The sequence below is a fragment of the Protomyctophum parallelum genome, assembly GCF_964188405.1.
Source record: "Protomyctophum parallelum genome assembly, chromosome: 3".
In the NCBI taxonomy this organism is placed as follows: domain Eukaryota; kingdom Metazoa; phylum Chordata; class Actinopteri; order Myctophiformes; family Myctophidae; genus Protomyctophum; species Protomyctophum parallelum.
Genome location: NC_139698.1, coordinates 13319197 through 13336917, shown reverse-complemented (window position 1 = coordinate 13336917; position 17721 = coordinate 13319197). Strand labels below are relative to the sequence as shown.

The following is a 17721-nucleotide window of genomic DNA, read 5'->3' as shown; positions in this document are numbered from 1 at the left end:
ACTCTTTTTTTGTCATCAGATTTATTTTATCAAAATATTGAAAAAACAATTCTATTATTAATAGGTACATGGTACAGGGAGCTTTCTAGGACCAACATGCGCTTCACTTTACTTATTTTTATAATTTCTGCAAGAATGTGTGAGGAACCTAAACAATAGAAACATACTTGTGTGTATATATAGTCTATACATGTGTACATAGAGACATAACAATACAAATCTTAATTGCAAATGTAAATAATTTAACTTGGGCATTTGATATAAATCTTGTCATGAAATTATTAAAACAGCCTGTGTGAATTTCTTAATATTATAGTAAAAGGTCTTTGGCAAGACATCAGTTAAATGAATATGGGAATTGCATGAATTCCTAGTATGGATATGTTTATACATTTATTTTCTCTAGCATAAGCATCTGTTTGGAAATGATGTTGTTATGTTTAATTATCCTATTTAAAACAGGTAGGTTGCGTTAAAACGGCCATGCCCAAATGTGCTGACATCATCACATTTGTGATGACGGCATTGGCCGTTTTTAGCCCAATGCTACATAAAGCATGATGAAATGTTGAATATTTTGCCTTCTATAGGTTGTTAATGGTATGGTCACATTATTATGCCAATTATGAAAATTGCTCAACATATGCAAGTTAGCATCCGGCAGTTTCTACCTGTTGGGGACCCATACTCAACATTTCTAACATAAAACCTTGGTGTACTCAACGTCCGGGTTAACAATGGGACTCTATGGGCTGGCTAGACTATTTGTCCGAGGCTTAAAGGTCTCTAAATAAATACTTTCTGAAACGTCTATGAGAAAAATGAATGGGAAATTCTCTATACCCACCGCTATTATTAGCAGTTTACCTAACAAAGACACACAAAGGAGTCTTAACTCCCATCATCAGAGTCGAGAACATCAATCACTTTGTTAACCATGAGTCAACAAAGTTGGGAAATAGTAAGCAGTCTCACTCGTCTCAACACACCCCTGCTTCTTTTAAGTGGGACGTTGTGCTGAAAGTGAGTTTTTATCTTCAGAAATGTGTAGCAGACTCTGGACAAAAGTAATAAACTCACCGTAGAGGTGCTTGAAAACATGGGGCCCTATTTGAAAAGTGCATCACTGAACCATATTGCTCTCATTTCACAATGTCATACTCTTATGTGCAATAAGGTGCAAGCTAGATTTTTTTTATTTTTTATTTTTTTTTGCGGCTTACGCCTTTTATTGATTTTTGAAGGGACAGACAGTAGGCTGACAGGAAACGGGAGAGAGATGGGGGGATGACATGCAGTAAAGGCCGTGTCGGGCTCGGGAGTCGAACCCGCGGCACACTGCGACTGGATTACCAGTCAGGTGCCCAGACCGTTACGCCACGGCCTGGGCAGGTGCAAGCTAGATTGACCAAATATAGACGCGATAGATGTAAACAAGCTCCTGCAGATTCTACGTAATTATGTTTTTGAAGTGCCCAACACGGCTCGATTCCTGAAAATCTGTGATTGATACACTGTCTAACATTATTAACCACTGGACCATTCCGTGCCACCAGAGGTGTCTCTATTAAAGTAAAAACAAACACAAAACCATGTGACAGAGGGGTCAAAGTTGAACGAAGGTTGCTCTATATGGTAGAAATAGGTAAACAATACAATTTACACTAGTTTTGTGGATTAATTTATTTTTTAATGGCCCCCCACCAAATGACGGGAACTACTTAACATTCACCAAAACCAGACCAGCTTACTCTCACCACGGGACTCAGGCAATCAATTAATACCTTTGCAAACACTAATGGCAAGTACTTTCTACAAACATCCAAACATCTAAACTAACCTTTTAATGGTTCAGCAGCCTGATGACAGGCGATATGTCATTAGTTCTGGACCTTTCTCTTCCTGAACCTACCTGTGGTGATTATACCAGGGTACCTGACCTTTCTTCTTTTTGCTCTCCCTCATACACCACTCGCGGATTACACCAGTGTTGCGGATTATACCAGTGTCTGTCTTTTGTTTTAAAGATATTTTTTGTGGCTTTCACCTTTATTTTATTATTTTATAGAGGGATAGGTATACAGTAGGCTGACAGGGGGGGGGGTGACACGCCGTAAAGGCTGTGGGGATTGGCACACTGCCAGACTGGATTACCAGCCAAGGTGCCCAGACGGCTACGCCAGCCGCCCAGGCCCAGTGTCTGTCTTCTATGTCAGGGGTTTTCAACTGATTATGAACCAGGGACCACCACCCTGACTGAGAATTAACCTGGGGACCACTGTTGTGTTGGGAGGGGGGATACCGTCGTGGTGTGGGGGAAAGAAATTAACCTTCCATATTAAACTCATGTTGCTGTTCATTGTAACTTTGTGATTATGGGCACATTTCTTTATAGGCAATCCGGTATGGTTTCCCTTGAGATTCTAACTCACTTTTCTGTGGAAGTTCAGAGTGGACTTCCCAGTAACCGATGACATCGACATAATTTGTCACCAGATCATTTACTGCATTGTTTCTCAACTTGTGGTCAATACAATAAATTCAAATACGAATCTTCACTTTCCTACATTACTAAATGCATGGTCAGGGACCACATGCAACACCTTCACGGACCACCAGTGGTCCACGGACCACCTGTTGAAAACCCATGTTCTATGTGGATTATGTGGCTGACACGCATTGACTCTTTGCTCCTCAATCCATGTCCTGTCCCACTGTAGCATCATGACTAATGTCCTTAAATATATATAATGCACAGTACACATCGGCTGCTATAATGCACACGCACCTGTATATATCTTAGGTACTATGTAAATGTTTATTTTTGGACTACAAACTTTAGTTGTAAAGTTTTGTAGCAAAGGCTTAATTGTCAATATCTGATGTGAGAAAACTTAAGAGGCTACACAGGGAAACCCTTTACTTGTACAGTTTGTGGTAAAAGCTTTGCTTAAACCTTTTTTCCTGCCTTGATCTCCTTGATTTTACCTGATGTCAAAATGTACACAGAAACTCTGACACACTTGCTGGGGGGGATGTTAAATGATCTGTATGTCCTCTTCAAAAACATGGAGGTCTGGTGGATGTGTATACATTACACACATGACATCAGCTGACATTACAGTATACACTACAAAGAACTGCCTGGAGCAGTTCCCACTTGCAATTCAATATCCCATTATTCCCATTGCTATTCCAAGTAAATCGTGTGTTAATTCAAGTGTCAATAGTATACCCAACAAATCAGTTTTTACTATATTTGGTAAGGCTATATGTACAGTATGAGTTTACATTGTTTACAATTAAATAAGAAGTCAAAACATTGAATCTAATTCTAAATATAACTGCGCGGGAGGGTAAACCGCCTTGGGCATATAGCGCTGGCTACATCAAGTTTCGCCCAAGCTGAAAGTAGCCTACTCATCTCTGAACTGGCCAGTCTGGTTACATAATAAAGATGAATGATAACATAACATGATGCATGTTTCTGGCTTTTGTCCCACTTCAGGATACTGTGTATACCGGTAAGCATTCTATGAAAATATAAATGTTCACAGATAATACAAGGCTCATAAAAGAGATTTCATTCATACTCATGCTTTTGCGTGTGTCCTGCACCGTGCATGTTGCCAGTGTGCTTGCGTATTATAACTTTTAAATTAATAAAATAAAATAAAATTCTGATCTTCATTTAAATGTATGCATGTGATTAGGCCTATATCACATGACTAGATCAGTTACATTTCTTCTTACACCTCTGGAAGAAGATGCTTTCTCAGAAGAAGAAAAAAAACTAAGTAGGTTAAAGTAGGTTCTCAAATTGGTGTCTGGGGATCCCCTTGGTACCAGGGAGTCCTTAGCTAAATTTGTTAATACAGCATCACAATTCAAAATAGCAGATGTACAAGCTCACAGTGCTGCACGAATGAGCTTGTGCTATTAATTCTTTTACATTTTCTGAAAAACCACTCTCAACAGATTTGGTGTAGAGGGGAAAAGGATGGCGCCTTGGACTCGGGGATGCATGGCTCCGGTAAGCAATGTACCAATGTATACTGTATACGTATGTATGCTATATAGCATACATGGGCAACCAGCTGCCCGGTGTCACGAACTGTATTGTCATGAACTATAATCTGTATACTGTGTACTTTTATTATGTAGTTATGCCCTAGTGTTTCCTGTTCTGCCTAGTTGTGTTTGCCTGTCTTGTTTTACCTCCTTGTGATTACTAGTTTTCTCCACCTGTGTCCTGTTATTCTCCTAGCCATTAGCCAATCCCAGTGTTGATTGTTTGTTCTGTTCACCTGTGTGTTGTGATCCCTGTGTCTACTTAAACCCTCAGTTCCTTATGTTCCTTGCTTGACTATAGATGTTGTTATTGTGTTCTGTTCCCGTTATGGTCACCTAGTGTTTTCAGTATAATAAATACTTTAATTTTACGTTCTGTTCAGCATTTTGGGTCCTATATTACTTGTCTTGAGTTGCACCGTGACACCCGGGGCCACATGCTGCCACCACTTTTACTTAGTGCTGTAATAATAGTAATTTAAGTATTACTAAATGCATTTGAAATTAAATAAAACTGTTACATTGAATAATACTTCCCCACTATCCCTTTATTAATTTAGCTATTTGAGTAATGGGATTTTCAGTATACTACAGTTGAATGTAACCCCCTGGAGTGAGTCTAGTAATTTTGTGGCCCTCTCCATCATCAAAGTTACGTGCGTGCATGGTCTAGGGAAGTAAAGTGCATGCACTCAAATTGCAAGGGAAATTTTGGGATTAAAACAGCATATTGTCTTTGGTCCCAGCAGTGACTAGGTCAGACCACCTGTAATGCACACTTTGGAGGAATGTAAATCCAAACCTATTGCAAGATATGGTGAAACAGGATCTGTGTAGAGTGGAATGTCTCACTTGTGAGGCCTATTGTCACTTAATGCTTAAGGACATAATCCTCATTGACTGGGGAGAACCAGGGAGTGTGTTTTTTTTAGAGGGCTAGAAATGCCATGAACTCAATATATTTGGTAAAAACTGAAAAAACTGAAACTTGTGAAGTACAATGGAGAATTTAAGATATCCAATTATTGTACATTTGTGTTTAGGCCTATTTGAAGAGGATCCCCATTATACCATGGCAATCAGCTAGTCTTATTGGGGTCCACACAAACACATACCGATATTACAAAACACAACAAAAAAACATAAATTGCATTAATTCACATTAGAGTTATATGTCAATATAAAACAGATGAAAACATAAATAACTTATAGATTAAGTTTATTCCTTTAATGGTCATTTGCATTGTATACCTTCATCCAAACAATCTATTGTTGAAATATACTGAAATGACTGTACTTTATTGTTCCCTTAATACGTTTAACACTGGAGCTTGAAGCATTAAGGGTTCGTTTGTATGAGCAAAGGACTGTCTGGTACAGAACACAACACCGTAAAGCCGGAAGAAACTGAATGTTGACAGAGTTTATGGTTTTGTGTATTGTTGTGTATCATCACTCAGACACTTCCATGACGTACATTTGTCTACAAAGACGTCTGGTATGCTCCTCCACAGAATCGCAAACAATTTACAGCCTTGAGGTGTCTAAATACCTCATAAACAATAGTGGTGTGTTGCATGAACTAGTCAGAAGACTAAACGATGCATGCAGCTGCAGTGTTATGAATTGTTTCCCCCTGAGGTTCTGAATCTGGTTTGACTGGATTCATTCTCAGCACATCTATTTTTTACAACTGAATGATTCATGAATGCATGAATTGCCTGTGTTTGAAAACACTTAGGCTATGCCATATGATGATATTAGCATATTACGATATCCAAAATATTGATATTTCCAGAACGGTCTAAGTCCATTGTCCACGAATTAAAATAAAATGCTGGTCTCCGGTGGCCAGTGTATAGTATACGTATTACTGTCTGTATCTGATTTGTGTGACGGTTCCCTATATTGTGTGTTATGTTACTCTTAGGTTGTCTGGTTAGGTGTATAATATGTCTTGCTCTCCTAATCATTTGTATGTTCTCTGTCCAATAGGATTGGGGAGCAGAGCTACTAATGATGATCAGCTCGCACCTGGGCCCGGGTGTCGACGCCCTATAAATGCCTGCTTCCCCAGTCCTTTTCTTTTAATTTGCCTCCTGCACCTTTTCCACCATGCACACTTTTCAACATTTCTGTTAATACATGCAACACGCACACACATTTCACTCATTCATACACGCACTACAGTTACACCACTGAATACTGATCTCCACACTTCATCTGTTTATTCATGATTTATCGTTTGATTACTTATTTTTGGTTAATCAATCAATTCTATTTCTTTGGTAAACTGCGTCTCCCCTGTTTTTTGTTGTGTATCTTGGCACCCCGTAGGCCAGGTACATAACATTTGGTTAAAGTTTAACTCCATGTTTACCACGTATTGTGTTGTGGAATGATCTCCACAATCTCCTTACCAATCAACCAAGAAAGAAATAGGGCTTTAAAATGACTCACTTTGTGTTGACAAAATATAAAATTATGATACATTTGGAAAGTTTAAGGGTTTAGCTGATTGCAAGAGCAAATAGTGCCAAACAACAATCTATTCTTACACTTATGCTTTGGAAAAGGTCAAAATGCATTTATAATTTCATCTTCTTTAATCCTGTAGTCATGAGTGTCATGAGTTGCTGTATTTACAATGGAATCAAGTGTTGGAGGGTTAAAGCGGGGGTTTTCAACTGATTATGAACCAGGGACCACCACCCTGACTATGAATCAACCTGGGGACCACTGTTGTGTTGGGTGGGGGTGGGGGGATATGGGCGTGGTGTGGGGGTGAAAAAGCTTGAAATGAAATATTGACTGTTACGGTCTTCATTTTAATCATATGATGTGCTAGTGGTGAAGAGCTCAAAAAAGATTGAGAACTCTATTCCTTTCCCATGGTTGCCCTTATTCTGTTCTCTTAACCTTCTATAAACTCATACAGCAGATGATGATTATATGGGCACGTTTGCTATATGGTGTAGAAGTTATTGATATCCGACTTTCCAGTAACTAATTACTAGTGGTACTGAAGTGGCTATTAATTATTGCACTTACCCTTTTTGAACATTACTCAAATTACACTAAGCAGAGAATATTGTCAGACATAGATTTCATTAAAAAAAGAAAACTATAAGGTTCTGGCCATTGATTGTGAGAAATCTAAGAAATCTATCACAGGATATGAAGTACACAGGCACAAACATGATTGAAGCTACAACTATACTCGCAGAGCATGGTTCTAGGTTGTACATATCTATACCCCCACAAATGTAGATTTACAAACATACACTACAAGGTATATTGATGTCAATTAGATTTCATAATATTAATTTATATTTATTTAGTAACGTATTTTTGAACAACTTTTTTAATTTAGTAATCGTTGAGCACAATTTTAATTCGCTATCTAGATTGTTCCACAGGTTGACCCCCGTTACAGATAGGCATCTACCTTTAGTGTTAGTCCTAATGCCTATTTTTTTAAATAGGGCCACCCCCCTGAGTGGGACTCTCTAGGTTCGAACAGCTCCTGCATGCAGGGAGGGAGTAATTTGTTGTGTGCCTTATACATAATTACTGCAGTGTTTAAGTCCACTAGATTGTTTAATTTAAGAGTTTTTGAGTTCATGAAAAGTGGGTTGGTTGGTGTAAGGTAGTAGCTTTGGTTAACAATTCTTATAGCATTTTTCTGCCTTTTTGCCTCAATGATTTCCTGTTTTTGGCTATATAGAAGTGTATATTTGTATGTCTCTAAATGTTTTGATGAATTGAAAGCGGTGGGCCCTATTGTAAACAAGAGTAATGCTTTTATGGTGTCGTCCACTCACAGTTATCAGTTTTTGTATTGAGTTGTGCTTGAAATGTGTTGTAATTCTGCAAACTGTTAATAAATACTTCAATCAATCAAAAACACATTTACTTAAGTACTGAGGTATTTGTGCTTTACTTTAGTATTTCCAATTTCCAGTACTTTTACTTCTACTCCACTACATTACAGATCCAAATATTGTACTTGTACTTTTTTAGATTTGAAAACATACATTAAACATGTCAACCCTAATATACATTTCAGCCATTTGAAAATAGCAGCTATACAAACATTGTGAGCTTGTAGATCTGCTATTTTCAAAATATGTTTTACACATTTCAACGTCTGAAACGGACAATCTGCAATATGCTACATTTAGTAGTTTTAAGTACATTTTGATGCCGATACTTTTGTACTTTTACTCTTTTTTGACTTATATTTTAGTACATCTACATTGCAGTATTGCTACTTTATTACTTTTACTTTAAACATGTGTGAGTAGTAGGCTACTTTTTCCACCACTGACTACAGTAGCCTACATGTTCATACCTTGTAAATGTATTACTTTAATTTGCTATTTTAAAAAAGAAATCTGTTTTATGGTTTACCTATCCCAATGCTAAAATAACTAATACACTCCCCCCCCCCCCCCCCCCCGCCCATGTGTCTGCTTAGTTCATATAAGTTTGTTGAATGGCAAACACACAAACATGCCTGAGTCTACTTAAACTCATATTATCTAGCAGGGTGACACAAGGACTCCATCTAGTGGACAAATGAAACACTGGGGTATGGTGAAAGGTTTATGAAAATTGTTTTGAAAGAAGAAAATAAAACAGAATTGATTAATTGAATGATCACTTTGAAAAATTGAATGCTTCATGTTGTAATTATCATAGGCATATAGTAATTATTTGATAATGGCAGCTTCAAAATGTGTCATGTTCTTGTGACAATGTTGTGACCCAACTGTGCCAGAGCAAAGCAGTTGTGTGATCCCACTAATTTGGATGGAATATCAAACATCTGTGACACTTGTCGTCACATAGCCCCTGAGAACATGGAGTGTTTTAGTTTGAGGGACCAGCCAGGTAAAGGTATGGCTACACACACCACTAATGAGCTAAGATGCTGAACAATACAGTAAGCTTTGTGTAATGCTGTTGCCAAGCTTGCTGTAGAATCGTCAGTATAGTCATTAGTCACTATACTTTTTAGTAGTCATACATATAGGCTATATTAATACCAATGCTGTTCTAAACAAATGCAGTGTGTATGGGGAGAATAAGAATATCAGCAATAGTATGCAGGCTTGTAACAACACAATTTATTCTTTTCTTTTTTTCCCCCAAACATTAAATCAACAAACCCGATATAATTCAGATAGAATGTGCCTGGCCTGACCCAGCTTCACTGCCAGCCCTCTGAGACCCATTCAACGTTAGGAGACAGACACTAAATGGCTGCATGACACAGTATTCACTTACCGGACAGGGACCATACCATGGCATTATAGTTCTGTGTTGGGAGGCGGAGCCATTTGAGAACACAGCAAAATACATTTTCAAAACAGGAGAAAAGAAATATACAACCTACCAAAACCTAAAAAGATATACAATCATACGAACATGAGAAATATTAGAAAAACTATACACGATTGAATGTGCTTGACATCAATTTTTGCATTACAAATACTTTCCGTAAATATATAGATTTCTCATCCTGGACCAATTTATGCTGTTCTCAAAATGGACACACCATATACATAGTTTAATATAATGTAACATGTCAAATATAAAGATTACCAATTATTGTTCCAGGGAGAAACAAAGAATGTAGTCTGTGTGGATAAAAAGCAACAAAAAAATAAAAATAAAAATAAATCTGTGGCTCTTAGCATTTCCAAACCAGTCAAGGACATTAGTAAAGGAAAGCCAATGGGAGATACTACAGCTGCATATCCCACCATCCCATACAGATGTTATATACACAACGTCCTTAAAATACTTTCTTTAGACACTTTCTCTTATATGTATATATAATATACAAAGCCCTCTTTTTCAATCTAGATAGTCATTTTCCCATCCAATCAAATTCACGGTATCACAAAGGATAACTTAAATTAAAAAATAATATCCATGGTGTACGTTGCTAGTATTAGGTGAGATGAGCAAACTAATACAAAAAGGGAGAAAAAAAACCCAGTCCATTCATGTATGTCAAGAGACTGAAAACACACAGCATCACACAATATAGGCAGCACCTGTCTTGCCCTGATACTGCTTTGAAACAAGAGCAGCTTGAATAAACAGCAAAACAACTGCTTAGTAGCCACTAGCCTGTAACATTAATTAAAATCTCACTCTTGCTTAAAGACAATTAAATAAAACACGCAGGTGAGCAGTACACCGAGACTGCAGTCAGAGCCGAGACGGTTGTGAGTTGACAATAATCAGCCCCTTTCTCAAAACCATGAGCAGAAAAGCCCTTTCCGCAGAATAAATAAAGAGATTCAATCCCCAGGTCGCTGTAAAAATTTCATTTTCATCAACAGGAGAGAGGAAATGTAACCCAAGAGAGGATGTGTAGCTACCTCAGACTTAAATATGACACTGGAACACCCATGACGTAGCACTGTATATACATCCCCAAAATCTCAACTCTGGAGCCAACAAGGGAAATGAGTCAAGACATCCTTGGATTTTTGGTCAAAATCCATATCTTGAGTCTTATGCTTCACAATGTTCATATCATAGGGGTTCTTTTTCTTGACTGAAGAGGTAGTTTCACATTCAAAAAGGGATATGGAAGGTAATTTTGAGACCCCGATTTGTAATAGAAATACGGTAATACTTGTATCACTGTAATCATTTATCATGATTAAAATATCACAGTAAATCAAGAGTATTGTAGGAGAAAAAAAGAATGTCACTCTTCGGCCAACGTGAGCGTATTTTCCACAGCATAGACTCCAAGTCTGCACAGGACGGGTACTAGCGAAGCCAAGCAGTCCATGCAGGCTCCCACGAGTGTCAAACACTGACAATCAGCCACCCAGAACAAAAACGGCTCTTTCATTTGTTTTTCTATCCACAAACCCCTTGACTGCCTATTTTGCCTCTCTTGAGCTCACTACAGAGAGTTTTTTTTTGTGGCTAGTTTTGTAGAAGAGAAAATCCAGGGACTGTAGCAGGCCCATCGGCAAGGAGACAAGGAGGACATTGCAGGACAGCAGGTTTATCAGTGCCATGAACAGGCACTCTCTGGGGAGGGTTAGACTCCTGGATAAGGAGGGGAAGTGGGAGGTCGGTGTGGGTTAGAGCTGGAAGCCCTCCATGGGTCCGTCCGGCTGCTGGAAGATGTACTGACCCTGGTTCTGATCCACCTGCGGTGCCAGGTTGGCATCTTCCTCCTCGACGCCAAAGTAGTGTTCAATCAGGTCGAAAGCCTTCTGGTAGATTTCCTGGTTCTCGTGGCTTTGCAGGAACTCAATCTTGTCCAGACCTGAATGGAGAATACGGATAAAGCATTGAAACGGGTACAGGCTTTAGTTCCGACATACTATTGATCCGAAACCTCAATGCCTAACCTAACCATAACCGCAAGCACTGGAGCAGCGCATGTCGGACCATTGCATTTTCGCATCGCATCCGTGATTCGGATCTTTGTGCGCACCCCATTGAAACAGGGCTACCACAGTTCAGCAAACGAATCAATTGAATTGATTATTAAAAATAATATTTATAAAACAATCAATTTTCAAAAGTTGCAGATCTACAAGCTTGTGACACGCTGTGTTTGTAGATCAGCTACTTTCACACGCCACCACTGTACGACATAGTATGAAATAGGATATAAGTGGTTAATCAGACTAATCGGTCTAGCCGATTATAAAATAATCAATTAGAATATGTCACTGTGTTAGTGTATGATATACTGTATATATACTCATTTATTTACCGGTATGCATTTTTATCTTCGAAATAAGTCAATTAAAAGCCCATTCAATCAACAAGCCCTAACCCAGTGTTTGCCACGGACGGATCACAAGATGCTTCTCAAATCTCTACAGATAACATGGTGTAGCTGCTCTTACCGTAAGCCTCTTCGATGAGTGCACAGTAGGGGTTGATGCCACTTCCATTCTGCTTGGCCTCCTGTTCTCCAAGTCTCAGGATGTTCTCAAGGCCATTGAGAGACACCTGCACAATCTTAGAGTCCATCACCGTCAGCAGATCACACATTGGCTTGATGGTGTTGAGTGACACCAGATACCTAGATGGAACAGAACATGTGGGGTGAATAATGGTAGAATTACAGCTTTTATTGTTGAGACTGACACCACATACTGTACAATACATACCTAGAAAGAACAGATTATCCCAACTTTCAATACAACCATTACCAATTGTGGTGGATTAATGGTAGAATAATTACATTTTATATTGTTAGGTTGTTTACCTTTGGCCTTATATGTTCTGATCAACATAATGAGTGCAATTACCATACCGTAATTCCCCTACAATAAATAAATAAGCATATACTTGCAGTTGCAAAAGTAAAACGTGGCAGCATAATACTGCCACATCAGCCCTAGTTTGAAAACATCCGTTTTGAGCATTACATGAGCGTCTATTTTGCATTAGATGCCTCATACAGCAATTACAAGTCGTGGGTTCACATTTTGCACAATTACCTAATCTGCACAGGGGTGCCCCCAGAGGTGGCATTTGTGATTGCCCAGGCAGCTTCCTTCCTTGTGCGAAACTCTGCTTTCTGAAGGATGTCAATGAGTACTGGGAAGATGTTGGCATCAATTACGGTCTGTGAGGGTAAAACATTACAGGTGAACATGTCAGCTTACACGTGCATAAGACCTTCTTCTCGCTCTGCGTGTTGCCAAATACAGAAATGGCCTATACCTGAATCTGTGCTCGGTTTCCCGCTGTGATGTTTGATACAGTCCAGCAGGCCTCCTTTTTGATGGACTCCTTGGGGCTGCTGAGGAGGTGCAGCAAGCAGGGCAGTGCTGAACAGTTCAAGATCACCTGAAATGACACACAGGGGGGAAAGTGAGTACATAGAACAAGGCAAACAGGAGAAGAAGCAGACAAAACTCAAAACGTTTAAAAACTTGATTCTACCTGTGTTTGAATATCATCTCCCGTCACAATGTTGCCCACAGCACGCAGTGCAGGCGAGACCACCTTATAGTCACTGTGCCTATGATAGAAAAACAAAAGGTACGATATAAATGTAGTACCGTTTCCAACCAGGACATAACTTTACTACTATTGATGTTGCGTTAGGACTCCTTACATGAGCAGCTCCACCAGTCTGCGGCACACCCCAGAGTCGATGACAGTCTGGATCTTGTCATTGGGGCCATCAGACAGGTAGGACAAGGCCCAGCAGGCATCCGCCAACACATCTGGATCACTGCTGAAGAGAAGCCTGGACAACACACTCAAACAGGGAGACACCTGAGAGAGCGAGGCGGGCAGGAGATAGAGATACATCATTCATCACCAGGGTGGGAAACAGCTAAAGCAACTAAAGAAATAGCCAGTCTACAAGCTCACCATATGTTTGAGCTTGTAGATCTGCAATTTTTGCCAGGAAACACCGTCCTACGACTAAGTATAAATAAGGCTTAAGAGGTAAAAATGGTTCTTCTACTGTATACCGTCAGTCTGACTTCCATAGCAGCCACTTTTGGTAAGAAAAGAAAATTCTAAACAAAGTTGTTGGCTGGTGAGATGATCATAGAAATGTCAGAAATAAGAACCATCCCATCATTGCACAGTACGAACAAAAATATATATGGCCTCAGCATGATCTGGTTCATGCCAACTGGACTGACCTTTGCAAACTCTGGTGGCGGGTTCTTTCCCCGGCACAGGTTAGAAAGGGCCCACACCGCGTTCCTGGTTGTTGTGAGACGGTTGGATTTGGCAAGAAGCCTAAAAATGAAAACATTCAATGTCAGTCTCACCATCAGTATATTCAGCAGAGACAACACTGTCAAACACACACAAACGAAAAACACGCACTGTTGTAGAGAGGGCAGGATGCAACAGTTGAGCACGTAGTCTCTGCACTCTGCATTGTCCCCTGCTATGTTCCCCAGCGCCCACACAGCCTGAAATACACCAAGCACACATCACACTCCGTTCACCTTACACCCTGGGTTCCAAATTTCCACCAGCACTAGCCAAGTGTATTTTTGCATACATCACCCCGATAGTTAAACTAGACAGTTAATTCCAGACTTAAGCCTTGTTGCTCTGTTAAATTAGGTAAAAGGTGCCAACCTGTTCTTGGACGTCCTCGTAGTCCGAGTTCAGTAGTTCGATGAAGATGGGCACAGCGCCTGTTTCAATGACTACCTTGGTATGCAGGAAGGTACCTGAGGCAATGTTAGTTAGGGCCCAGGCTGCCTCGAACTGTTGCAGTCATACATGCATGTGCACACGCACACACGCACACACACACACACACACACACACACACACACACACACACACACACACACACACACAAACACAAACACAGGAGTCATGTTACACAATTGTCACATGGGTGAGAATAAGACATGTTGGGGTTTTTTTAACACCTAGCACTCAGTGAAACCTACCAGAGATTGCTTTCCATGCCAGCCGATAGGAATAGGAATACCACCCAGATACCATTGTGAGCTAGCATAAGCCTCCAAGTGCAGGTACAAAGAAACAGTTATGCAGCCCATGTATTAAATTAACTCCTCACCTGAAGTGTGCAGTTTTCACTCCTCTTGAGGAATTCCACAAAGCGATTCACGACACCAGGTGTGGAGATTACTTCATCGATGGGAGGATTGGGTTCTACAAAGAAGACGACATGACATGATCTCCCAATCATTGTAAAACACAAAGAGACATTTGTGGGACATTTGTGTTGGGGTCTGGGGGAGCTCTGGAGAGAGTCACTAGTATCTCTCTGCTGTGATGACATTTGATTCCTGACATTGCAGTCCTTCATCTTCCTGATCAGTTTAACTTAATCTTACTTATAGTAACATCAAGAACTGCCATTACAATGCCTAACTTGTTCTTGTGACGCATATTTTACACTTACAAGTTAAATATTTATAGAGACTGGCATTTCCATTTGGCCACACTAGTTACATACTTGCAGCCAGTTAATCAACATCAGGATTATGCCGGTTTTGGATTACAACACAGAAGCAATGGGATATTGCGATTATCACCTGTGTGGAATTATGAGGAAAAAAATGCTTGTTGGCAGCGTGCCCAACAAAAGACCCCATGTCTTGCCCCAAGTTGTTGCCCTCTAGTGGTCAGAAATCACATTAATGTTACAAAATAATGCAAACTGGTGGTGAAGATAAATACACTACAAACCTTTGGAAAGAAGCTTCCGGAATTTCTGCGTGGCAAGTAGCTGCTGGTCTGGGTCATCTGAGAAGAGCATCTGAATCATATCTGGAGTTATAACCCCCTCCTGTAGAATTGTGCCACATAAACAAATTAATTTATTACCGATCGCAATCGAGGTTTTTACTGTCAGAAACACTAACGTAAAATGTCCAAGTGACACAAGTGTATTAAAGATTTTATTTAACGATAAGGGGCAAATTCACTAAATAAATGGTCAAGAACAAAAACTAGGATAACCTTCATTGATCCCACTTGGGAAATTCAGTCACCAGGGTACCAGGGGGAAAAGGGTACTGTAGATAAACTGCATGATGGAAAGACAACATACACCAGAAACAGGTACAGTTGAGCTGACATCCGGATCCTGGATAGGACATTCCAGCATGGACTCATCACTTGTGGGCACACACACATTCCTCCTCTTGAACAGCTGTGGGAATAGGGACAAAGTTAATGTAAGCATGTGCACCGTTAAGCACTCAGTTGGTTTATTTCAATGACTCAGAACTACTGCCTGCCTCCGTCATCTTAATGATCTGCATCAGAGGCAAAACGTATTGATGAGAGAAGAGCAGAGGTTTTAGACACTGATGGAACCTCCATTTACTGTACATGTACAGTAGGTATCGGTAATTTTAGTCAAATCCTTACTTTTAAGTAGTAAATGAAACTACACAGTGATACTTCATCTTGACCTTCAGTTATTTATTGCACTTTACTGTGATACTATAAACTGTGAATACTCTAGCACTTTTTATATTATATACCTTCTCTTATTGCAATTTGTGATACTCTTGTGACTTGTACTTTGCTGCTACTGTGTATTGTTTTTTGGGTATGGTCTGTCTGTTTTAAAAAGCGTTGATGTACTAATGCACTTTTGCCCAAGACAAATTTCCCCTTGTGGGACAATAAAGTATATCTCATCACTATAGAACCATTTTACCTGCTCTTCTCTCTTCTGTTTGCGTAGTTGAATTCCTTCTTCCTCTCTTCTACGGCGCATCTCCTGAGGATTCAGTGCTTTGTTCTTATAGCTCTTCATCCTGCAGTTGTCCTTCCCTGGACTAGCCATTGTGTCTGTAAAGTGTACATGTGAAGAAAAGCACAGTCCGTTATGATAGGATATTAACGTAGTACTTTGTCAGTTTGCACTGAAATTCGTCTTGCGACCCAGCAGCCTTGTATGCAGAAAAGAGAATTACATACATAAAAAAATAAAGGCAAGAGCAATGTCCACAGCTCAGTCTAGTCCTGGCCAAAATCTTGATTAAGCCTCAAAGTCGACTGATGGACAAAAGACCTCATCAGTCTGACCTTAATTGTATGCTGGAACACCATATCTCCTTCCTGAAGGCAGCAATCTATACTATTACTCTCCATACAAAACATGTCTAGAATTTGAGGTGATATACCTTGCTAACTTTAGGATGCTGTTATCATACAGTTACAAATGTAACCAGGCACATTAATTGCAATAGAATGGGAAAGAACATTACGGTTACATGACTGACTGATGTATTTATTAACAGACTGCAGAATTACAGTACATTTCAAGCACAACTCAATACAAAACTAACCGTGGACGACACCATAAAGCATTACACTTGTTTACAATAGGGTCCACCATGTTCAATCAATCATAATTACAGTTCATAACTACAGTTCAGGTTGTGACTTCCCTAACCATACAGCCAATGCTACAATCCGAAATAGGATCGCCATAAGTGGCATGACGTAAGATTAAGAAGCACAGCTGACGCCATTTAATAAGCATTTAATTGAACTTGCCTTGAAGTGAACCCTCTAAAGACTTCCAACGACACAGTAATAAACCCTGCCGGATTTCTCCTCTGTATGCAAGGCCTGGCACAGCTAGTTAGCTGCTACCTTGGTCACGACTTACGTTAGCGTTAGCCAACATTAGCTTAGCTAAATGCTAAACCTTGCAAACCAATCGAAGTAGTTACAAACAACCTTTTATATATTTACTACACGTACACAACACAACATCCACGTGTGCCTATACCGTAAACATAAATACACACTACAACCACAGAGCAGCATAGTCACAGTGTATCCAGAGCTGCTAAGCTAACTTAGCTTAACACAAACAACCTCTCCTTAACGTTTGCTAGCAAATCACCGATAACCCATGGACGATAACGTCATATTCCTCAAAGATAATGGGTTAAAGTACAACATTCTCCGCAAATAATCAAGAACGCTGCGTGTTCTTACCCATTTAATATGATGGATATTCCGCGAAGACACCAAAAAGCGTTTTGTTTATCAGCTGTAGCTAGCTACTTTCCTTCTTTCCTTTGCCTTGCTCAGAGGAGATAGATAGATATTATGGCGTCCGTCAGCTTGAACTCTATTCCCCAAGATGCACCTCGCAACAAC

General features: G+C 39.7%; 1 protein-coding gene across 1 annotated transcript; it reads right to left on the bottom strand.

Annotated features, from left to right (window-relative positions):
- Nucleotides 1-9181: 9181 nt before the first annotated feature.
- Nucleotides 9182-17691, bottom strand: kpna5 (karyopherin alpha 5 (importin alpha 6)). The gene is made up of 14 exons (XM_083761512.1): nt 17557-17691; nt 16262-16395; nt 15644-15745; nt 15280-15379; nt 14645-14739; nt 14191-14322; nt 13930-14018; nt 13740-13839; nt 13196-13359; nt 13021-13099; nt 12799-12924; nt 12573-12700; nt 11973-12151; nt 9182-11380 (listed from the first exon to the last, which is right to left on the bottom strand). The coding sequence occupies exons 1-14, from the start codon at nt 17558-17560 to the stop codon at nt 11193-11195; spliced, it is 1620 nt and encodes a 539-aa protein (XP_083617638.1). The 5' UTR covers nt 17561-17691; the 3' UTR covers nt 9182-11192.
- Nucleotides 17692-17721: the final 30 nt, after the last annotated feature.

Coding starts and splice junctions, on each gene's coding strand:
- kpna5 (XM_083761512.1), bottom strand. Junction 14,019..14,190: donor ACGAGGACGTCCAAGAACAG/GTTGGCACCTTT, acceptor GGTGTATTTCAG/GCTGTGTGGGCGCTGGGGAA. Junction 12,925..13,020: donor GAGATGATATTCAAACACAG/GTAGAATCAAGT, acceptor GTGTCATTTCAG/GTGATCTTGAACTGTTCAGC.